Here is a 24,040-nt window from a genome sequence, read left to right on the forward strand (position 1 = left end):
GTGACTTAAAAATAGTAAAATAAAAAACAAAACATAAGAGCTGCAGGGAATCACAGGATGTAGTTAGTGTTTGTGTGTGTGAAGTGCTTTATATGGCTAATTTAACCTGTTAAATACAGAACACCTGGTAATTCCAAACAGTTCACAGAGGGGTTTTTTTATCAACAGCTAAGCTTTGATCCCAATCCATTCATGTCCGTACTGATACCAGTATTAAGCCGGTGTAATTCAGATTCACTACCATTCAAAGTTTGGGGTCACTTAGAAATGTCTTTATTTTTTGAAAGAAAAGTATTTTTTTTCAATGAAGTTAACAATAAATGAATCAGACATACAGTCTAGATATTGTTAACGTGGTAAATGACTGTTCTAGCTAAAAACGGCTGATTTTTAATAGAATATTTACATAGGGGTAAAGAGGAACATTTCCAGCAACCATCACTCCTGTGTTCTAATGCTACATTGTGTTAGCTAATGGTATTGAAAGGCTAATTGATGATTAGAAAACCCTTGTGGAACTATGTTAGCACATGAATAAAAGTGTGAGTTTTCACGGAAAACATGAAATTCCCTGGATGACCCCAAACTTTAAAACAGAAGTGTACATCACTGTTAGTCTAATGATTAACCCTCCTCTCTCACACAGTGGAATCAAAGAAGCCATGATGTGTCTACAAACTGTGAAGCTGTGATTTACTTTACATCAGTCACTTAATCCAACCCGGTTTCCCTTTTTTCCTTTTTATTGTCACCCTGGCTGTGAATACCTTAATGCATCAGACATCTTAACCTCTTGCCGTCTCAAGTGCCAAAAACGTACTTTACAGCACATGCGGTTTTCTTCCTTTTGTGTTTGCATGCTGGTTTTGCTTTAGTTATCATTTTTCTTCTTTTAATCTGTAAACTTTTTGCAGAATATTGTCACGTTTGTGTATGTCTGTGAGTGGCCTTGGCATGTACAAGCAGAGAAACTGTTTAGACCTATACACTCCTTACTCTGCAATTGTGCAGCTGTATTTCTCTCTCACTCTCTCTTATATTGCTGTGGTATCCTTTTTCAAATAGAATAAGGGTATGAAAAGATCAGCAACAAAACCTGGTGCATACATGAGAAGCCAGATGAGATCCATAAAGCTAGAGACAGCATAGTAAAATTAGAATAAAACCTTCAAATTGAGTGTCTACTTCAAGCAAATAGTGCAGAAACACATCAGATTGTCTTTCAACAGCTTTGCATGTGACAGAAGAAGCCATTATGAAGAATTATTGTGATTTTTTTTACAGCTTTTAACTACATTTGCTGCTTTTGTATGGCCATGTTGAAATGATGCGTCCACAAACACGTTTTGCATGTGCAGCTTTGACAGAATTTCATTTGGGGCTGCAATCAAAGCGCCCCTCCTCCTGAATACAACAGCGCTGTGTGCAGTTTTTCTTCCTGTCCACCTGGCAGTAAGGTGCCATCGACAAAGTGACATCCTCTGCATTCATGAGCACATCATCATCTGCCCTCCTCACCACAAATTAGCCCTTCATCACTCAAACCTCACTAAAGCCTGAGTGCCCAAATTTAACACACTGACTGCTCAGGTCATTTCAGTAAGGCTAATATGACACTATTACCACAAGGTTTTTTTTTTTTTTTTTAAATTAGCATCTGCTGATGGTGAATTCAACACTGGTAATTAATTATGTGATTTCACCCCATTTTCCTTCTAAATGCCTCAGCATTCATTTCATCAGTATATCTGTGTGAAGTCATCCTTCACTGCCAGCTCCTAGTGACTCCCCTCTTCCTTTCACTGGCTCTATAGATTTTCTCCAAGTGATAAATTGGACACGGGGAGCCACTGAGGTGTGACCAGGTGCCAAAGGAGTATAGCTTTTTGTCTTAAATGAGCCTAATTATGCTCAAGACCTTTAGAGCTGTTTGGATAAGCGCTAATAACATGTTGTGGGATGGAACGTTGCAAAAATCAATAGGAAAAGTAATACATAGTGCATAAAACCTCCGTTGAATTTTTAACAAAGTAGCTCCCTGACTCAAAAACAAATAGGCAAAAGAATGAAATAGTCACGCTTCAACGCTTCCAAGTTGCATCAGTGTTTGTATGTTGTTCACTTTCTCTCCTTTGATTGAAGAAATGCATGGATTCTATCCCATCCATCACCTTCAGCCCTCCCCTCACTCTCCAAACCCACAAACGAGCATCGGTTAATTTCGAGCCCATTCTCTCCTGTGGCTCCGTGGAGGCAGAAACTTGTACGACCGACTTTGAGCCGTAGACTGTAGTTTTTCCCACCCAGAAAACCTTCTCTTGTGATTTTTATCTTGCGCTGAAAACGTGGACATGAACCTGCCGCTCGGATTCTGCAACGCTTAAAAGTTGTGGATGGTTACTTTTGCGCGTAAACATTTAAAGGACTATTTTATCTCCAAAAGTTGCAGCACGAAACCAGAGCGGGTCAGATTCTTCCCTCTGCGAAAATATCACCCACAATCAGGCTGGAAGACCATCCACTTGGGAGAACACCGCGAATCCGCAGAGCGCAGATGATCGCAACTGGTGTTTGTGGCGTCGCGCTGGTGCTGGTGTTGGTGGTTCTGATTCCGGTCGTGGTGAACTCCGCCGGACCTCCAGCCCGCTACGAGATGCTCGGATCCTGCCAAATGGTGTGTGACTCCCACGGGACCGCGGCCACGGCCACAGCCAAGGCAACCAACCCGATCAAAGACAACCGTCTGGTTCAGTCGCTTCCCACGTTCATCCAGGGTCCTCAGGGAGAGCCGGGGCGGGTCGGGAGGGTGGGACCCAGGGGTCCGGTTGGTGAACCCGGGCCGCCCGGACCTGCTGGCCCACCCGGGGAAAGAGGGGTACCTGGCCCTCCAGGTTCACCAGGTGCGCCTGGAGCAAATGGGCCAAATGGAGCCATTAGCGCAGCCACTTACAACACTATTCCAAAGATTGCGTTTTACGCAGGACTGAAGAAGCAGCATGAGGGCTATGAAGTGCTGAAGTTCGACGACGTTGTCACAAATCTCGGCAATCACTATGATCCCTCCAGCGGAAAATTCACCTGTTCGATACCGGGGATTTACTTCTTTGTTTACCATGTGCTGATGCGAGGCGGGGATGGAACAAGCATGTGGGCTGACCTCTGTAAAAACAACCAGGTAGGACTCAGTTTCATTACGAAACAATCTTTTAATTTGCTTTCACTTTATTCTGTAGTCTTTGTTTGCAACATACAGTTAAAAAGACAGAATTTAGTTGCCATATAATTACTTTTTTTGCGTTTTTACGCACAAGTTGTAGCGACAAAGACCCATAAAGAAGGCTCTAGTGAAGTTGTGTGAGGGTTGTTCAAAGCATGAATCAAAATCACTGATGGAGCTCTCCGCGGTGCTGATTTCAAAATAATCAGAAATGCCAAATTTCCTTTCCAGGTGAGAGCCAGCGCCATCGCACAGGACGCCGACCAGAACTACGACTACGCCAGCAACAGTGTTGTTCTTCATCTGGAGCCCGGGGACGAGATTTATATAAAGCTGGACGGCGGGAAGGCGCATGGGGGCAACAACAACAAGTACAGCACCTTCTCCGGCTTCATGTTGTACGCTGATTGAAACACGGAGGGGCTCAGCTGAGGGGAGAAAGAGCTGCTCTACATTTAGTTTGCTTCACTGCTCGTGCTCAGTTCAATGTCAGCCGGATTATTAGAGACAGAGCTCACCGTTTCTGTATTTCAAAAGAATCAAGGGAGATGTGGAGGAAGTCATGCAAAAAAGAAAACAGCACCTTGCAATATGACAAGCTGACAATGTAACTACAGGAAAACAATAATGAATTTTATTTTGTACCGCACTGAGTTGTACTCATGTCAGGTTGATTAGTGTCGCTTGTGCACCCTGAATGAACTGTTAGGCTTTGCAAATTAAGTTTGCTCATATGTCAAACAAACTGTAGCTGCTGTGGTAACATAAGCTGAGTGACTTTAGATTGAGAGTTCAATGTATTGACCCTTAGCGATCAATTATAGATGCTGATATTGTACTCACATACTCTGTTGACAGTGTTGTTCGTCCCCTTGTGTGCTTTATTTTCCAAAAATATGTCATAGTTGTTGCATTCTGGGTGAAAGTGTTCAAAGCTGTAGTTATGCATGTCTATAAAAGTTGATATTTTAACACTGTGCAGCATAAAGAGACTTTAAAGAGAAACAAACATTCTGTAAAGGGCCCTTCTGATGCTCGCTATCACAAAATGGATCATTTTTCTTGTGTGTGTCAACATGACATCTGGTTGGGGCGACAGGGTGGTCTGGTGGTTAGTCACCATCACAAAACTGGCCGGCCACGCTAACAGATATGTTTCCTCCAGCTCGACAACATTCATCAATCTGCTCGCTGATTATTACGCCCCTCCAAAGAGGACCGCCGCTTAAAATGTAATGCCAAATTAAATCCTGCGCCTCGCTTTGTAATCCTCTCTGAAAATTAATCAAAGTTGTATAGCTGTTTGCGGCTCGCACAGTCAGCTGTGGCGATCGTGCCATTGATCATGTGGTGAAGTCACCCTGTGAGGCCACCTGTTCCCAGATGAGAGGAGAACATGTCCTTCATTTGGGCCTGCCAGACACTCAGCCTCCCATAGACACACAGACACCCAGTGAGGGGCAACAGGACAACTCATCTAACACAGCCGCATTGTGTCAAGAGCAGAGTAGCATACTGATTACCGACATGCTCATTATTTCCCCTCCCATACAACGTGTTTGCAGAAATGTCACTTACAAACACAAATAAAGTGGCTATGACATTGACATTGAAATTAAAAAATCAATTAGCACCACAGTTGTGAGCACCGCTGCAGAGAACCTGTGGAGATTGGAAATATTTATCCTCGACTGTAATCACATTCTGCAAACAAACGATTTTTTCCGTGGCATAAATGGGGCTAAAACAAGGCGGCTTAATGAGAGGCACTGTGATCCTGCAAGGCTCCTTCATATCATTTGCGTACAAAGTTAATAATGTATAATTACAAATATAAAATTAGGTTTTAATCAATAAGAATATCTATAAAAACGCTTTCAGCTGGAAGAAACTACAGCCTGTGATCCTTTTCCTTTCAAAAGATGAAGTCATGAAACATCAGCTCCGCTGAAAAATTTAAGAAGACTGAAATTAAAGACTAATTACAGACTAACTCTGAACTTGTTGGTATAAAGGTTCTAAAGCACATTAATAAATGAATTTAAATTGTGGTTATTGCAAAGATCTTCTAGTGTTCATTGTTGGGTATGGAGCCATGATCTGAAGATAACGTATTGGCTACATTCCTTGTGTAACATCTTTTGTTTTTGGATTTATTTGAAGGTCAACCAGCGTTTAGGGTTGTCGATAAGGATCTTATCCACCTGGTGCTGTGAGATGCCCCTCATCAGCATCTTCGGCACGATGTTCTTCAGGATGTGAGAGTAGCCGTGGCCGCCGTACTTGGTCAGACGGTTTTTGGTGTGGATGTCGTGTGCGATCACAATCTTGTCCTCGTAGCCCTCCTTCACCAGCAACGCCAAGCTGAACACGAGCAAAGAAACGAGTGAGAGACGAGCAGCTTTGAATGTTAGGTGCACTACCATTCAAAAGTTTGGGGTCATCCAGACAATTTCATGTTTTCCATGAAAACTCACACTTTCATTCATTTGCTAACATAACGGCACAAGGGTTTTCTAATCATCGATTAGCCTTTCAACGCTATTAGCTAACACAATGTAGCATTAGAACACAGGAGTGATGGTTGATGGAAATGTTCCTCTGTACCCCTGTGGAGATATTCCATTAAAACCAGCTGTTTCCAGCTAGAATAGTCATTTACCAAATTAACAATATTTAGACTGAATTTCTGATTAATTTAATGTTATCTTTATTGAGAAAAACTGCTTTTCTTTCAAAAATAAGGACATTTCTAAGTGACCCCAAACTTTTGCATGTTGGCGTAAATGACAATGAAGTGAGCAGGCTCCTTTCATATGTGGCTCAATATATTTTGTGATCAAAACAGACCGTGCAACGCAGGTCCATTTACTGTGGCGGGAGATCAGGATGGATTAAATGAATGGATTCTCTCCAAGAATAAGAAAGATGGATTTGAGCACAAATGTTACAGTTAAGATTTAAAACTGTACGCGTCAGTATAGTCACACTTTAGTTCAGTGCCTCCTCACAAGAAACACGCAAAACACTATTTAAATCGCGACAAGTGTTACTTACGCCTTCACTCTCTGGCAGTCGCTGGGCATGTCTACGTCCAGCTTATACGGGTAGATCAGCATCTCCACTCCAAACAGATCATACTCCAGGTAACTTCCCAGCTTAGCAAACTCAAGCAGCTCCCCGTCTTCGAATAAAGTCCTGCAAGTCAGCAACAGAAAGCAAATGCAGTCAGTGTGCTCAGATGTTTTGCTTTTTACTCCATGGAGGGTAAGACCTGAAAAGAGGAACATCTGAACAAAGGGAAAACTAGATTTTTTTCAAAAAGCAGATTTAAAAAATTAAACCCTTTATTCCAACTTTCTTTGCAGCTTGTCAGTAAAAGTTTTAAAGCGGTGAAGAAAATACTGTGAAATAATGTGGTTTTCATTCTCAAATTACATGTATATGACAAACTTTTCAAGTGCTTCTTCATAAATGTATGTTTTTAACATTCCTAAAAAAGTTCTCTAAGAAGTGTAGACTGATCCCGAATGTTTCAAATTGTGACAGCTCCTAGGCCTCAGGACCTGTTCCTGTTCAGCTGGTAGCTAGGAGCTGGGAGAGTGGCTCATTGGCCATGATGGCTGACACCTGGGTTGGCTCCAATATAAACTGGTGTTTTAGCTGGCAATGGGGCTCATCCTCTATTTTCTCTCGGGTTTCCAGGGGTATGGTTTGGTGAAGCTATTTTGTTTTCTCACACACGATCACACATCCATTCGCTACACACATGACTGATGAACTGATTGCACATTTACCTCAGCTTTGTTAATAAATGGCATTCAACTTTAATTTGCCATGGGTCTTCTCCATCATTTGTCCTTCCTTTGACCCAGGTTGTGACAAAATAGGGGCTCGTCCGAACAACTTTAAATTGATTGACTGAATTTTGAATTGTTTTTTGTGATGAGAATATAGTTGTGAATTGTTTGAAGTTCTCATTACTTTAACTGGTGTTCTCCTCTGTCAGGTTCTAATAGAGAATCTGTTGTAAATGCACTCAGTATAGCAGACAGTAAAATCTATGCTTTGGTCAAAGCTGCTGATCTTAAAACATATGAGTTAGTGCCAGAGATTTAGATCATGGGAGAAGTCTGGTCACCAGACGCACATGGAGTTTACCAGAGAGCTGACTACTCCTTTCCATCGATGGTGTTCTTCCCTGAACGTTCACGCATTTGATGCTCTGTGTGAGTTGGTTATCCTGGAACAGTTCAAAGGCTCAGTTCTTCCACACATTGCCATCTACATAGGTGAACACAAGGTGAAGACAGCAGAGGAGGCAGCGACTCTGGCCAATGACTATGTGCTAACACATCGTGGTGGCTATGACTTCAGAGCTCAGGTTGCTGGTAAACATCACGCAGCAGTTAAGAATGGAACGGACAGGTCTGGTTGGGGTGAGGCACAGAATGATCGGACAAAATACTGTCGCTACTGTAGAGGCAGGGGACGCTGGAAGGCTGAATGTCCTCTAAGAAATTATTCTAAAGGTGGCACGGTGGACCCTGTTGCACTGAATGCTTCCATTGTTCGTTCTCGCAGATTGAAGGGGGAATCTGCAGTAAACTATGACAGGTTTTCTGGTGGGTGTACAGCTACCCGGATGGACAGGCAGAGTCAGGCCCTGAATCTCTTTTGTCAGTTTCTCACGGTGACTTGGTAGCAGAACGACGAGCTGATCCTTCCCTCAGTGCTTTGGTTGATTCCGTGCTCTTGGATGGGGAGAGCTCTGCATCAGGTTATCTGGTAAACAACAACCTGTTAGTCCGGAAATGGGAGCCGAGTCAGAAAGGTTTCACTGGTGGTCCTGTTTTTCAGGTTGTTGTGCCTACAACATTCCGGGGAGAGGTACTGAGGACGTCTTATGATCGGTGTGGACATCTAGGGGCTGGTAAGATGTACGGTTATGTTCGGAGGTACTTCTTTTGACCTCGAATGAAAAGAGATGTGTCTCAGTACATTAGGGCAAGGAAGAGACAGCCCTCCCCTCCTTGTGGTAAAGAGTGTTTGTATGATAGTTCACAAAGCTTTTGTATCAGAAAGTGGAGGAAAAAAATGGGAAGAATGGTGGCATAGCAGTATCTCTATAAGCAGCAGAATTTTTCTAATTAAAAGCAAGAGTTTAAGGTTTTACTCCAATTACATCCATATAAAATCATTTAATGTGTATTTTTAAAGATTGTATTTTGGCATTTCCACCTACATTTAATAGTGATAGTGGAAAGAGAGCATAAAAATTTGGTGCAGCAACCCCAAAAAATCTAATTTTATTATCAAAAAATACAGAAAATGCCAATCTAGTTTGAAATATTAGTGTGTCTTTAGGGATATTTTAACATACAAGACAACAACTGGAAAACCTTACAATGCTTACAGTAAATAACATCATCTGTGAGGAGAATCTTCAGCCTCTTCACTGTGTTTCACACTTATCTGACCAAACAGAGACGGTTGTTGTTGTTCTTCCTTTGCAAGCAGAGCTACAGAGATACTGAAATGAATGGAGAATCCTTATTACGCATCTATTTTTAGTAAGAGGAAGAATAAATGTCGGATAGGAGGTAGTGAGGCCTGGAAGAAAAGTTGCTCTAATTCTGACCGTATCTAACAGACTTGTCAGGGACTTCTCACCTGTCCAGGTGAGACATGACAGTTTTGCTGATGTCACCGCCGGCCTCCTGGAGAATCCGAACGACTTCAGCTGGAGCTGCAGCGTCCCTGCCAGGATGGATGATAACTGGACAGCCCAGCTGAGCCTGAGCCTGAGCTGTGGCCCTCAGCACCTTGGCCTCGCTCTCTGTGATGGGCCAGCTGGTGCCGATTTCACCGATCACGCCACATCGGATGTCTGTGCCATCAGCGCCGTGGAGCACCTCGCTGACGATGATGTCTGTGAGCTGACAGAGCAGAAATGAGGAGTTGGAGAAGGACGTCACTCTTAATAAACTACTGACTGAGACATCAGTGTATCAAAACAGCATTGTGTGATTTGTCTCCTCCCTTAAAGAAAACTTAAACACTTGTTCGATCTGAGTGATAATATCAAAATATCCATGAAGAGTAAACAAGCATTCTGAGTGCGTCACTGCTGAGGAACGACACTGAGCAGGCAGAAATCCATTCAAATCTATCAAAAGATACAAAAGAGATCCTTGCACATCAACACTGCAGGAGTAGAGAGAATGGGTGATAGATCAAGCTGTCTGCAAAACAAATAGATGTGCTACATTTTTCCAATCGTATGACTGAGCAATAAAGCACCAGTTGCCAGTTCCAGACACACTAAAGTAGTTTACAGAATAAACTACTGAAAACTTTATGACTAAACTTCTGCACAGGACCACAGACTGAACCACACCTTCTCCACACTCATCTTCTTGGTGGCCTCAGTGTGTGTGCAGTCCACATAGTAGCCAGCTCCTGCGATGATGTGGACCCCGGTGTCCTTGGCCAGCTGTCGCAGGGTGGGCAGATCCCTTTCGATGCCAGTTGTGGTGTTCTCCACTATGGTGCCCCCGCCGGCCTTCCTGTAGGCCAGCAGCTCGTCCCGCACGGCGCTGGCCTCCTGATGCAGCAGCAGGTTCTCGTGGCTGCTGTACTGGTTCTGTCTCAGCCAGTGCATGTGCTGTATCTGGAATGGGTTCTCTGCCACGGCCTCATCCCCTGGTGGAGGGGGGAAGTAGCAGCACTCGAAGCTCATGCTCAGGTGCTCATGGGTCATGGTCCGGCCCAGCTGGTCTGGATCCAGCAGACCCAGGACGGTCTGGACCTTCCCACTCAGCGCTGACATGATTATCTGATCAGGACATAAAATAGTGAGATACTCAGTAAGCAAAAGACATGTCAGAGCAGGGATACCATCTGTAATCTCGTACAACACGTGCACAGATCACACAGTATGTTCTAAAATAAGTCTGGCAACTCATTGACCAGCTGCTTTGATAGTACAGGAACGAGAAGGACCTTTGGACGGCACAGACTCCTTATTAAAAGTGTGCAAGTACAACAGCTACACTGTCTTTATCACTTCTTTGCTACTTGCCCTTGCTTTTTTAAAAAAATAAGAAGCAGTCAGTAACCGCCTGCAGCCTGGTAATCTTGAAGTTCTAACTGTGGAGGCAAAATAAAACTCGCTCAAATCAGCTGAAAGCACCGTGCAATAAGTATGTAGCTGCAGCAGTAAATATAGGAGGACTCAGAGTTTTAGCAAATTAACTCCTGAAATGTGTGTAAACTGCTGAAACACGGTTTGCTGACCTTGTTTCTTTTTTCGGTACACTTCCACCACCAGCCGAGCACAGACAGCTGAGCTTCCTACAGATTAGTTCAAGAGCATGTCCAGATGAGTCCCAGTCAACGCGAGAAATCACGAGACGACAGTCCACCCTTTGACGGAGAGCTGTGATTGGTCAGTATGACTGAGGGTCCCGCCCACATATACTGGCTTCTGCTGTGTTTAGAGCATAGACTGTATGATAAATGTATTATTTATTACACAGTCTATGGTTTAGAGATGCTGCTTTTAGCAACATTAACATCATAGTGGAGCTAAACTCTACAGGTAAGTGTTAAAGTCATCTTAGTAACTTGTTTTCTTCTCCACATCTGGACAATATCACATATAAAGCAGTGACCTACATTACTGCAGCTGAAGTTACTGTCAGTTAACATCAGTCTGGAACCTCTGATAATAAACATTTTCGAACATCATGTTTTAGAATTGTCCTGTAAATCTCAGGTCATGTTTCCTAACTTACTGTTAACAGTGGTGCTTAACAAGGTTAGTCAGCTTCCCATATTAGTGAACTGTTAGCTATAGCTAAGTTTCCTGTTGGTCACAGATGATCTCTCGCTGTTCATTAATGATCAGCAGATCTTATATTAATGTTCTTCCACAGAACTCTGTTACAGATGAATGTTTGTCTCTCAGTTCAATGAATGAAGAAGTTCCGAGTTAATATCTCCATTTCTGTTCATTTCACTGAGAAAAATCTTCTGTTGAAATAATTCTTTCAGAAACAGTAACAGAAGGCGATCCACCATCACACTGATCCACAAAGTGATACTTTCTGCTGCCATTTAATGTAAAACAGAACAGCAGCTTTTTTCCTCTACAACAGTGTGTGGAGCTCATGTTAATGCTAATGATACATTAGAATATTAAGAATAAACTTTATCGTCCATCTATGGCAGTAAAATGTTCTTTTAAGAAAACAAATATTTCCATAAGATTAAAAAATAGAACAAAACACAACACTCTCTTGTGTTCCATTCATATCCTGATGCATTCACTGTAATATTTAATGTTCCATCAGTTGGAATGAAAGAACCTTGGAGATCTTTTCCTCACTGTTCGTGTCTTTTCCTTCCAGCCTTGGTCTGGATCATTGGGAACATCTAGTCTGATGGACTGAGAACTACAGAGAACATGAACATCCAGCTGTGGTTGTTTGAAGAGTCTTCTCTCCTTCATCACTGTGAGGAAAAGCAGCACAGATGTCCTCTTCATGCTTCCAGTAATAATAATGCTGCAGATTCAGCTCCTCTCTTCAGAATACAACTTGTCTTGTGACTGTTTAGTTTTTACACTTCACTGTCAGCAACACATTAGTTATGTCATCCATTTATTTCATGTGTTTACACATCTTTACAGCTCAGAATTGTTAAATAATATAGTTTTTAAATGTGCAATAAAGATAATAATGAAGAACCTTCCCTGAATGTGTTGATGTTTTAATGCTGCATATCTGCTATAAATGATAGTAACATGTACTCTGTGTTGTATTTATGCAACAACAGCAGAGATGAAGTTAAAAGTGATAAATGCAACCTGTGAATACTAAGAACAGAGAATAACAAACAGCTGAAAGAGTTGGTCTGTCCTGTAAGTGAAAGTTAAACAGGAAGTGGTTCACTGAGGATGTCGTCCATTCAGTCTCCTTCTTCACAACCAGATGAGGTTTTCCTTCTGCTGGCTTCACTCAGAAGATCCTCACAGTGAACACAAGAGACCTGAGATGAAGACAGACGTCACAGCATCAGCATCAACAGCAGAGGTTCATTTTAAAGTGGCCAAGAAAAGATAAATTATTTCATAAATAGTTTTGCAAGCACTGAAAGACAGAAAGGCCTGTCGTCACTTTACACTTAGGGTAGGTGATTTTATTATTTCTTATACAGTCTATGCAGCAGACGTTGCTGCAGTCGAGAAATCAGGAGTTTTCTTCCCAAAAACACAGGACAAAGCAGTTTTGGTCCTCTTAAATTATGCGGGCATTTATTAGTGTCATTTTTGCTGACATGACTTGTCTAAAGGTTACAATAATCAAAATTCACTATAACGGTTAACTTTAATGATAATTTTAGTATCAAATAAATAATGACCTAACTAAATAGCTGATTCTGTGATATCAGTTGTACATTTTCCCTTTGGTTTATTACAATAAATCTATGAGCGTTTATCTCAACAACAAAAAAATTATAAAAGGAAAGAGAAAACGGATACAGCTTACTTTAAGAAATGTTAAGAAGGTGTGAAGAAGTTATGTTTTAAAGTTGCATCATTGTTTTATTAGTGAACAAAGATGCTTCATACATTAAATTTAAGACATTCCTTAAGTCATAGGCGTTTCTAGCCCATTTTTGGGGGTGCTTCAGCACTCCCAAATTGAATCCCAGCACCCCTAAAATTTAAAAGATTTTTATTTTTTGTATCGCATGTCCTTTTTTTAACAAACCAGAAAAGTGTAAAAAACCATACAGTACTTGGTTGATACGTAATGTTTTAACAACAAAAATACAGCACCCCCTCCCCCCATCTTGCCTCAAAATGGTTTGATCCTGCTCAACTTTCCCAACTCGGGCTCTGAGCCGCTACCTGCAGAGCTAAGCGCTGCCCCACAGAAGGCAATGTGCTGTAGTGGTGTGAGTACCTGGTTTGAACTTCTACCACTCAATACCAACACATTATCATTACCAGTCCTCATTTTTGCTACATTTAATCAAAGGTTACTGTTTATGTTGTTAGGTAGGAGTTAGCTTACGTTTTTTCTAGCTAGCAAACATTACAGGTGGTCAGTGTCTGAATTGGACTGAGAGAAGCTCGCTGTTGTGTCAGTGCATGAATTAATATTAAAGCCAAGGTGCTACTGACTAGCTAACTGACCGCATGCCCATTAACATTATAACTCCTATTGTGTGTGTGTGCAGACAGACAGCCTCATCATGGACATAAGATTGTTTTTTCAAAGAAAAGAGCCAGGTTCAGGTAAGAGTGTAAGATCAAATGGTTAATCTATCGAGTAATGTTGTAAGTTGGATCAATGTATCAGTGTTTATATCTGTTATCAGATATAAAACACAGTGTTTGGTTATTTACCTTTAGATTGACATTACAAAGAGAGAGAGAGGACATTATTTATTTGTATTCTTATTGGTATTTTTTCATATTTATATAATTTTTCCTCTAACTGAATACAATCTATTTGTGTATGATTGTCAGTCCAAAGAGGGAGAGACGAAAAAGGGGAAGGAGAGGAGAGAGTGCAAGGTCAGGAAGAACCAGGTAAGAAAACAAACAGAGAATAGTGGCACACAAACTGTTAAGATGACAAAGAAAAACATCCTTTCACAATATAATTTTACATATATGTCATGGAGGTTATGTGTTCTCCCCACATTAAATGCTTTCCAGAAGCACACTTAACAGATATCAGTGGACTTCATTCTAAACAGAACATCATTACATTTTCCTAATTATCTATTTGTTTTTCTATTTGTTTAATTTCTCTATGAAAGGAAGAGAACAAGGAGAGACTCTGGGAGATGAGAGCGTGCAGACCAGGGAAAGAGACGCTGTGCATCACATTTCAAATAAAAGTCAAAAAATAAGTCCTAGGTCCATTTTTGTTTTTTGTTTTTTTGGTGCTTGGTATAGGGGGCTGGTTTACTCCAGAAACATACATGCTATTTATGTGTATGTTGAGGAGCTGCTGTATCTAAATGAGTTGTCTTTTCCCAGAAATTAGGACTACGATATGTTTCTTTTAAGATTCCAGTGCATTCCTCCTTTGCGGTGATTCCGCATTTAAATAAACTTTATCAGATTGGATGGTTTAGTCACAGACCTTTTCAAAAAGTGTTATGCTTTTCTTTCACAAATGTGGGAGTGAAACTGCATTAAAACGTACAAAACAATGAAGAAATTTATCTTGCCTGGCTGGGCACCTCTGGGTGCTCAGCACCCCTAAACCTCTGATCCTAGAATCGCCCCTGACTTAAGTGTAAGCATTAGTAAAGGGCTCCATATGTTTTTGGCTTTTTAATAATTCAACAGCAAAATGTCACTTATATGACAACTTTGATTTAACCCCTAAACACTCATCTTTATTAAAAGTGCTCTGATTAATGGCACAAAAGATCTAAAATATTTCTGGGTCATACCAGAATTGGAGGACATTTTACATCCCACCATCAAATTTCAAGTAATCTGTAAAATACTAAAACGTGTAGTTGTTGTGTAAATGTACTTGTCCTGAGACCAAAAAAAAATTAGAAGAAAAGAATACTTGAAAATGTTTTTTAAAATACCAAGTAAGTTTGGAATTTCCCCTAAAATGCAATTTTTCCTTTGTCCTACCCTCTGGTGACCAAATTGAATCTCAAACAAAACAAATAAAAGGAATTTTAAATCTCCTTTTTTGGTATTTTTTCCATTCATGTCTCTTGTAATTGTGGGAACAAATTTTTAAATCAACATAACATTTTGATTTGATAATTATTGTGCATGGAACTTGACCCTACAACAAGTTAGCATAACATGTTTACCGGGTAGAAGAAGAAGATAGCATGATACGGTGGGATTGATATCATCACACAGTTTTCAAAAAAATATGGGTAGAGAAAAAGCCATGTCCTCTCTTCTATTTTCCATATTTTTATAACATTGTCAGCCTTGATTGAATGTCTCACTCTACCTCATGCTACCCCATTATTCATATTATCAGGATAAGACCAATGCTTTTTTTTAAACTTTTTTTGTTACTTTTTTCCAACAGTAAGTTTGTCCTCTTGGTAAGCAGTAAGAGCTAGATAAACATCTACTGCTGAGAAAAAGCTAACATTAGCATTGATTACTAACCCTGTTACTGTGATTAGAGTAGGGTTAGCAAACAACAAATAAAACATGGAATAAAAATGCTGCCATTGATGTGTAAGCTGAGCTAATCAAGCCTTTTGATAGTTTATTACCTATTATTGATGAATATGGAGCAGAAAATTGTAAAAGAGAAATTTTGAAGCCCAAATGTCCTCCAATTCTGGAATGATCCCACTGAATTATTTTTGCAACAATTCATAAAGCAATTAGTTTTTACAGTTTATAAACCCCTTACAAAGGTAGGTTTTAGAAAGCGGTTCAAAATCATTTAACCTAAAAATATAAATAATTAATAGACTTATTCACCACAAGAAGATGGAGAACATGTGAAGATGATGCAGCTTTGGGAGACAGACTGTGGCTCTCTCTGCTTGCTCTTCACTCAGCAGATGGTCTCCACAGCAGCATTTGGTCTGCCGGTGCAGGGAACTGCCCTGTGAACACTCACCATAGCACCGGCCATCCCTGCACATGGCTGAGCTAATCCACAGTACTGCAGGGCCTCTCCCATCCATTTGTCAGCACGATGACAGCGTTATAAATCAGAACAATAAACACGTGGGGCTGAGTTCGGTCTTCATGTTCAAAATGGATAAATGTTGCTGTCTCTGTTGTCTGACGCCACCTCCACTCAGACTCAGTGTGTCTCAAAGGTGTGGATCATCCTTTGCACTGTAATTCCAGTTGCTCTAGATTGCTGCAGCTCCTGTTTCACTAATTAGATAACATGACATGACATTTCAGGATTGTTTACAGGCTGTTCAAAACGCTGCTGAAAAGCTTTTGGAGTGAAAGATATTTTTGGAGTTGTCTTCCTCTAGACATTCGAAAGGAACCTCAATCTCTATTTAGCTTGGCATCATTATCTTACACTGCGCGCGTCTTCAATGTCCCGCTCCTGTATGTTATTTACGGCATCTGATCTACAAAGGTGCTAAATGGATGTTGCTTAATTTGATGTGAGGTCTGGTTATTAATTTGTTGTAATTTCAATTAACAGAAACAAATGCAGGAATATACTGTAGAGATTTTATACAAAGAAATGAAGAACAAAGCTGAAATATACAACAGCCAAATCTGTGTTTTGGTACAGGAGCCCTCATAATGACACCACATAATTAGAAATCTCAACAGATATCTGAAAGGAAAGCATCACTAATGTGTCACTCCATAAAAAATCAAACAAATCTAAAAAAAGTTTCCATATGACCTCACAGATTCAACTGTTTTTTGTGCAAAACCTTTAGTATATGGTGATATTTAATACTGCAACATAGTCTGAATATTTTCAGAGTTACAGGAAGCCTGAGGTGTTTTTCACATTATTTTTTTTCCTCATAACTTTATAGGTATATAGGAGTGCATTTGACCTCTGTTGAAACCAAATAAATATTACATCTACTCCAGGTATCACAGTCTACAGACAAAGTATTGTTGTTGTTCAGCATGATTTTTTTCTGGCACAAACTTTCACCTGTAAAAATTGCAGCAGTTTAACGTTTTCAACGTAGCGTCATAGCAACAATCAGTAGGTAAATGTTTAAGGATCGTATCAACAAGCCACTGAGGAGGATAAGTGGTTGGTGAAAAGAAATTATAACAAATGAAAGGTCTCAGTCTACCTGCACTATGATACCAGACGCATCATCCAGCCTGGATTCATTCTGTGTGAAGGTCTTTTTTTTTTTAACTACAGTCATATATTGATGTAATTTCTTATTTAATTAAAGAGTTAGCACTGTGATCATTTCTGCACAATCATTTTCCTGCATGCCCACAAATGTTCAGGATCAACACATCATCGTTTCCAATGTGGCGATGAAATTGTGATGCATCTAGTACACCAATGCTTCTTTCAGTTGTTCTATGTCATAGACGCTAAGCTGCCATTTTGCTGTTGAAACTACAATACAATATATCCCATATTAATCAAAATCATGCTGAACAAAAAATGAGATTTTGGCTTTAGGTTAAGACACCTGGAGTGGACGTAAAATACATTTGGTCGCAGTTTTTAACAGAGATCACGTGTGTGTGGTTTTTTTCAGCCCTGAAAATTTCACGTGGCTTCCTTATTTGCAAATGCAGTGATTAGGGCTCAAACTGCTGAAAAAAGTCATACAAACTGTACTACACGGGCTTGTACCTTGGAAAGTATTTAGTATAACGGTAAAATTTTGTATAACTTCATTAAACACATGGAAGCTACAGTAGATCAAAATGAGCAGATTTAGAGGGGTCAGGTGGAGCCACAGATTGATTTTTCAGTACGCTGAATACAATCAAGCAACACAACTGATAATAATAACATGAAAAAGGTTAAAAGTCAATAGTGAGGCATTATAACAAGATGCAAAATGGATGCATTGACTCAAGCATGATCCTGAGCGTTTGGAGTACTGTTACTCATAAGCCCAGAGTACTGTGCCACTCCAGGGTTCCTCATTAGAGACAAGAGAAGATGTCACCTCCCATTTATCTGTACGGCTGACATGTTTCAGACGGACACAACCACAGGGAGATTCTCAGGGAGAGGGATGACTAAAGCTATCTGTCCAACTGAAACAGACCTCCTGAGACGTGGAAGAATTTGAATTTCATAGATGGTTCGATTTTGTGGCAATAATTTGCTGCCAAGTCAACGGTTCAGCTCTGAACAATCAGATCTGAAAGGGAAACACATTGAAAATATGGCCTAAATGCCCTAAACTTACATATGATCTTCTCTGTATGTTGTCCTTCCTATATTGTTTCACTGTTGTTCACATCTCAATGAAGCCAGAATTTTTAGTCAGTAAAAGGAAAGTAATCAGAGCTTTTCTGTGACTCCTAAAAGTCCTTCAGGATTTCAGATTTGGATTTCGAGCAGCATGTAGAGGAAGAAATCTGTCAGGTGTTGTGGTCTGGTGCCCTCTGCAGACAGATGGAGGCACACATTGTACAGTCCTACATGGACAGAAGATCTGGAAATAAAATATAAGTTTTTTTTTAAGTTGTACACTCTTGCTCACTAGTGTGATTAAAGGTCTAATTATATGCATAGTACCGCTTTTGCCTGAGGGGTGAATTGAGTGCTTTCAGTCAATTTAAAGGACAGGAATGATGATAAAAGGCAGCGGTTTGCAGTTCTTGTTTCTGGTCTTATCACATTTTGAGGCGAGTTAGGTGCAGAGCCTCAAGCACTCAGAATCAATAAGGAAGTTTGTTTGAAGAAACACTGATGAGAACAATGAAATGTGTTAAACTACAGTGTTTAGATTAAAGCACGTCTCGTGCCGCTCCACAGAAAACAAAACATGATTAAAACTGAGCTTCAGTGTAAGTTTTATGTATCCTAAATCAAAGATGTCTTGATGAAGAGCCACATTTTGGGAGGGGGTTTGTGGTTGTTTTGGACTCAGCAAGCTGTTGGTACTTGTGGTCGATTAATAAAAGGAAACCCATCTTTACTAATAAACAAAGTAACATGTAGCATTTTGTTTGGCCAGAATTCCTTTCGCTTTCGACTGGAATTCCCTCCGAAAATCTCTGAAACTATCATGGCTTCCATCACCTTACATCTTTAAGCAGAACCTGCAGCAGACCCGAGCTGACCACTGCACATGCTGACTGTTTTCACTGAATTGCTAGCAATAATTTAGGGTGTTTTTAATCTCTGTTTAAACAGTTGTGTGTCCTTTTTTGTACACGTATTGCTTATTTGTTATCTTTCTTTCCGCTGGGGCCTCCTGCCAGGTCATCATAAAAAATAAAGAATAAATGAAATGACTGAAGGAAAGCTATCTATAAATGAAGACAATCTTTTCAAAGAACCAAAATAAACTAATATACACTACCGTTCAAATGTTTGGGGTCACCCAAAAGATTTTGTGTTTCCCATGAAAACACTTTCATTCATGTGCTAACATAATTGCGTAAGGGGTTTCTAATCAAAGAGACTTATAACACGACCTGGAAGACAGATGTGAGTCGGATCTTACATTTTATTACAATTAAGCTGTTCTTCAAATGTCAATAAAATGAAGATCCTAGATTTGAGTTATTACTCTTTTAAATTCAAAACAGACAAGAGGTTAAACATGTTGTGTATTAATCAATTAATCAATCAGTTTTTTTAAGCAAAAATTGCACTAAGCAAATTTTTTTTTTTTAAAAAGACATGTTTATGGGCCAGTTTTACAGACATGTTTATGGGCCAGTTTTACAGGAATACAGTGTTTTTCCTCTGGAATCCCAGTCTGGTTGTGTAAAAGATGCCAGACATTTCATGGGAAGTGTCATGCAAATCAGTTTTCCATGTCTCCACATGACCAGCAGTGATCTGTATAATCTCCAACTGTGAAACCGTCTTCTCAGTCCTGCCTGTGGAGCAAGAAGAAACATCATCATGACTTTCAGGAGGTTTGCTGTTGTGGCATGTACTTTGTTTTTGGGAATGCTTATCATCACAAATGGAAAACCAACTGAAGTAACACACGCCTTCTGCAAAATCGCCTGGTAAGAGTTAATGCATCTGTGATTACGATTTAAAATGTTCTACTTATACAGAAATAGACAGATATGATCGAGTCTTTCTGTTCCCAGGTTAGTTGGAGTCCCGTGTGATCAAGTCAACATGGCCATTGTGACCCAGATTAAAGCCATGGGCTCATACAAGGTAAGAAAAATAAAAGTAACTGAATTAACTGAACGTAACTGAACTGAAGTAACATATGTTTTAGTTACTACAATGACCATCATGTAGCTAATGTCGATTTTTAAAAACGATTTTCTCTGCATTTCTGTTCCAGCTCGGCCCAGTGACTCCGACACTGATTCAGGCCAACCACACCTCTGCAGTCGGTCAGACTTCACCATGATGTCCACATCCATCAGCCTGGGCTGTCTTATACAGGTAAGAAATCTATTTATGCATACAACTAATTGCAATCATCATCATTGAAATGTTCATTTTAGGGCTAATGCAAACAAGAAGCATTATGAAAACCTAAACTAAAATGTACATGTTGTGTTCAGGGTTGTTCTGTGTCTGAGTTTTGGTTCAGTCTGTTTGATAATGGCACCAACTACTGCAACCTCCACAATGTCATACAAGGTAAGTTTTACACACTCCATTTAAAACATCCTAAGATGTGAGAAAAAATTCTTACACGTAAAGGAAATCTTGAAATCAGAATCAGAATCCTGAAAGTTACAAACTAAGCTTCATCACTGGTTTCATCTTTCCCTCTGTGTTTCCTGTCTGTACAGGAAGTGGACTTACCAAATCCCTGGGCTTCATTGAGTTCACCAACGAGTGGCTCTGCCTTGGATTTGGACTTTCTGCCTGCAAATGAATGTGAAATCTGAGATGTGTGATTTCATAGTTGCAATGTCTATCCTGTCTTACAACATAGAGAATGGATTTAGTCAATAAAGCTATGTTTGTGATGACATTTCTTTTGCACTTGAACGTCTGTGATCTGAGTTAATATTCAGCGCTTGTAGTGCTACTTTTTAATGATCAGTTTACTTTTTAGGACACATGAACGTGTAAATCTCCCCCACTCTCAGCTACAGTTGTGGACATGATTAAATGTAGAGGCAGTGCATTTGTTGGTGAACAAAATAAAGTTGTCATTTAGATTTCATACATTTATATTCACATAAGGTTGAAAGACTTGGATGATAAATTAGGATTTTGAAGGTGTCGTTGTCTTGATGCAGAGATTTGAGTTACTAGCCGCAGTGTGCTCTAAGGGGATGGACGCAGTCACTGGATAATAAAAATCACAGGTTTTATTCACTGTGTGTCTCTGTGTCTGTGTAGACATTTCGATTCACTGATGTTCCACATATATTCTTAGACTTGGATTTAGACCGGAGGGAAACTAAGTTGTTACAGCAGCATGGATATTCAAGAAAGGTGTAAAAAAACAAAAAAAAAACAAGACAGCATGGAATATAAAGGCATAAAGTGAAGGTAAAATAAAATAAAAAATATAGTAAATATAACATAGAAAAAACAACAGAATACACAAGAGTGATGTAGAAATGTGCAAATGAAAATGTGCATGGATGTGCAAATGAAAATGTGCATGGATGTGCAAATGATATAAGGAGGTGCAGATTAATTTACAGATACCTAAATCTGAATCTGACGTGCTCGTGACCATCATGCTTTCTGCCATTTTAATCAAGAATGTGATGATTTTACAGAATATATAATCAGGTGACCTATTTGCTGTTATTTTCTTATGATGGAACTGAAGTTGTTTTTTATTATCAACAGCAATGACATGAACTAGCATGATGGGGCATTGTTAATGACGCGCAAATGCAAACTTTATCTGGCAATGTGAGTAATCTTTTTTTCAGATTTTTTGTTATATAAAGTGTGGTTGGGAATTAATAACATGTAACTATATCTAATAAAAGCTTTCCTTTTGAGCATGCCGTAACTTCAAAAAAATGAGTCAGATGTTTGTTTGTATCAAGTCAGATCAGGTCAAACGGAGGCAGTAATCAAATATCACAGCAGAGCAGTGGTGTAAAAACAATGACTGTCCAAATGAGTAAAAAAAGATCCACACATGCAGATCGTCACAATTTTTATTGGTCTTTTTTTTTTTATGTGTGTCCAATACTATGCATTCTATCAGGGAAAAATATGAATTCAAATACATCGAATGCCTGCCATCATTTTAATTTCTTAACTCCAGCTCTGGGGCTTGTCAAGCTTTACAAGTGGCCAGTCCATATCCCAGACAGGCCCATTCATTGGTCATCTCCATGAAACCTGGTGCTGATGTGAGTCCACTCGCTAGAAGTAAAACATTGGAGAAAAAAAAAAATCAGGTCATCCCACATGCATGGCTCAGACTGAAATAGTCGTGTTATCCTGATTTATTAATCACCTGACAGCAGGTTGTAGAGGTTGCAGTAACTGAGACCATTATCAAGAAGGCTGGTGAATCCCAGAGAGGTGGACTGAGCCTGGTAGGTAAATGAGGACGTATAGAAGCAAGTAGATTAACAACGAAATAAGCACTCAGTGAACTGAAGCTCTTATTTGCTTATTGTGCTATATATAAACTTTATTCTCGAACAGTTCTTTTAGAAGATGAAGAAGAAGATTACTGCCTATCTTATTATTGATCCTTTATTAGACTTTTGAAAAAATAAAGTTTGTACAGCATTAATTAGCAATCGACTTCCAAATAGTATATGAACACTGGAAGTCACAGTTTAAAAAAATGCACGATAAATACTTACAGACACACGGCAGCCACCGGTCAGGACGGTGGGGGTGAATGTGAAGGTGATGTTCTCAGAGTGGACTCCATCCAGTGAGGTGTGGTTGGCTGCGATGGACAGAGGATTGGCTGACACAAGCTGGAAAACAGACAAGCACATTACAATAAACGTATTTATTCATTTTCCACTGCTATCAGATTAATTTTTGTTAGATTTTATTAGGATTTAAATTTTTAAAAAGATTGTTTTTACCCTAAACTGGCCGGACAGAAGGCTGTAGGCTTGAATCTGTTGCACCACTTTGGTGCTGATCTCAGCACAAGGTGCTGCAAAGAGCCTAAAAAGGCGAGTAAAACATAATTTAGACTCAAGTAGATGTGGAAAAAGGAAACAAATGTATCAGTCAAAATAATCAAGGTGATGCAAAGAGCCTAAAGGGAGAGAGTAGAAGACAATCTGAACTTATGCATGCTTAAAAAAGAGACAAAGCAAGTTTAATTGAGTTAGTATTCAGGACTTAGAATACAATCCTGAAGTCACATTCAAACAGAATGGAAGTAATCCTCACCACAGTGCTCTGCAGAAGGCGTGGTAAGGAGCAGGAGCAGCAGATAAGGAGACAAACAGTCCTGCAAAGAGAGCAGAGGCCAGCAGCAGAGTCTTCATGGTGAACTGAAGCAGGTTTCTTCCTCCTGTAGTTCACAGATGCTGCTGAGTGGATGAGTGCTGAGGGGACTGCAGGCCAATTTATAATAAATATCAGGCTCGTCAACAGGCCTAGAAAATGTGCTTGAAATTGATCTGAGTGGCTTGTGTGTCTCGTGATTATTGTCTGACTTGGAGGGGATCTTGTGCTGTCTTCAGTTCCTCTCATTTAGATATGTGCTCACATTCAACTTAATCCTGTTCCATTAATTCAAAACATCTCTTTAACATTTGATAACATCTGGATTTTGATGAACAAAAGAAAGATTAATACTGAAGACATCAAAACTATAAAAGAATACATATGGAATTATGCAGTAAACAAAAATTTGTTAATCTTCAGTATTAACCTACAATGAAGAAAATAACACATAAATAAAAGGCATTGAATGAGAAAGTGCTATAGCTGACCCCTAATCAATATTAGGGGTCAGCTATAGCATTTTGGGTTTAGTGGCAAAGATATATAGGTTTTCTTCTTTTAATTAATTTATGGCAACAATAATTCTTTAATTTCAAAGATTACTATTAAGCCAGATGTTGCTTGTTCGTTACAAACATCTGGCCTTAGTTTCACCAGCAAAAAAAAACTGTCTCAGTAGCACTGCAATTTGGTTTTCCAAGAAGATATCTTCTTGTATTCTGGTGCCCTCTACAGACAGACGAGGCACATTCATTCTAGC

At 39.8% G+C, this 24,040-nt stretch overlaps 2 protein-coding genes and 1 long non-coding RNA gene across 3 annotated transcripts; 2 read left to right on the plus strand and 1 right to left on the minus strand.

Annotated features, from left to right (window-relative positions):
* The first annotated feature begins 2,164 nt into the window (after nucleotides 1-2,164).
* Nucleotides 2,165-5,268, plus strand: LOC110949235 (complement C1q-like protein 3). The gene is made up of 2 exons (XM_022191147.2): nucleotides 2,165-3,175; nucleotides 3,449-5,268. Exons 1-2 carry the CDS (start codon nucleotides 2,555-2,557, stop codon nucleotides 3,626-3,628), a joined length of 801 nt encoding a protein of 266 aa, XP_022046839.1. The 5' UTR covers nucleotides 2,165-2,554; the 3' UTR covers nucleotides 3,629-5,268.
* On the minus strand, nucleotides 3,567-10,623 carry pter (phosphotriesterase related). Its single transcript, XM_022191146.2, has 5 exons — nucleotides 10,517-10,623; nucleotides 9,618-10,055; nucleotides 8,891-9,156; nucleotides 6,275-6,415; nucleotides 3,567-5,581 (listed from the first exon to the last, which is right to left on the minus strand). The coding sequence occupies exons 2-5, from the start codon at nucleotides 10,047-10,049 to the stop codon at nucleotides 5,371-5,373; spliced, it is 1,050 nt and encodes a 349-aa protein (XP_022046838.1). The 5' UTR covers nucleotides 10,050-10,055; nucleotides 10,517-10,623; the 3' UTR covers nucleotides 3,567-5,370.
* A 75-nt stretch (nucleotides 10,624-10,698) lies between these two features.
* On the plus strand, nucleotides 10,699-11,980 carry LOC127535405 (uncharacterized). Its single transcript, XR_007944254.1, has 2 exons — nucleotides 10,699-10,820; nucleotides 11,632-11,980. It is a non-coding gene; the product is annotated as an uncharacterized LOC127535405 (long non-coding RNA).
* The last annotated feature ends 12,060 nt before the right edge of the window (nucleotides 11,981-24,040 follow it).

The sequence above is a fragment of the Acanthochromis polyacanthus genome, chromosome 9 (genome assembly GCF_021347895.1).
Source record: "Acanthochromis polyacanthus isolate Apoly-LR-REF ecotype Palm Island chromosome 9, KAUST_Apoly_ChrSc, whole genome shotgun sequence".
Lineage (NCBI taxonomy): Eukaryota > Metazoa > Chordata > Actinopteri > Pomacentridae > Acanthochromis > Acanthochromis polyacanthus.

Coding starts and splice junctions, on each gene's coding strand:
- LOC110949235 (XM_022191147.2), top strand. CDS start 2,555: ATGATCGCAACTGGTGTTTGTGGCGTCGCGCTGGTGCTGGTGTTGGTG. Junction 3,176..3,448: donor ACCTCTGTAAAAACAACCAG/GTAGGACTCAGT, acceptor TTTCCTTTCCAG/GTGAGAGCCAGCGCCATCGC.
- pter (XM_022191146.2), bottom strand. CDS start 10,049: ATGTCAGCGCTGAGTGGGAAGGTCCAGACCGTCCTGGGTCTGCTGGAT. Junction 6,416..8,890: donor GTCATGTCTCACCTGGACAG/GTGAGAAGTCCC, acceptor GCTGACTTGCAG/GACTTTATTCGAAGACGGGG. Junction 5,582..6,274: donor GACTGCCAGAGAGTGAAGGC/GTAAGTAACACT, acceptor GCTCGTGTTCAG/CTTGGCGTTGCTGGTGAAGG.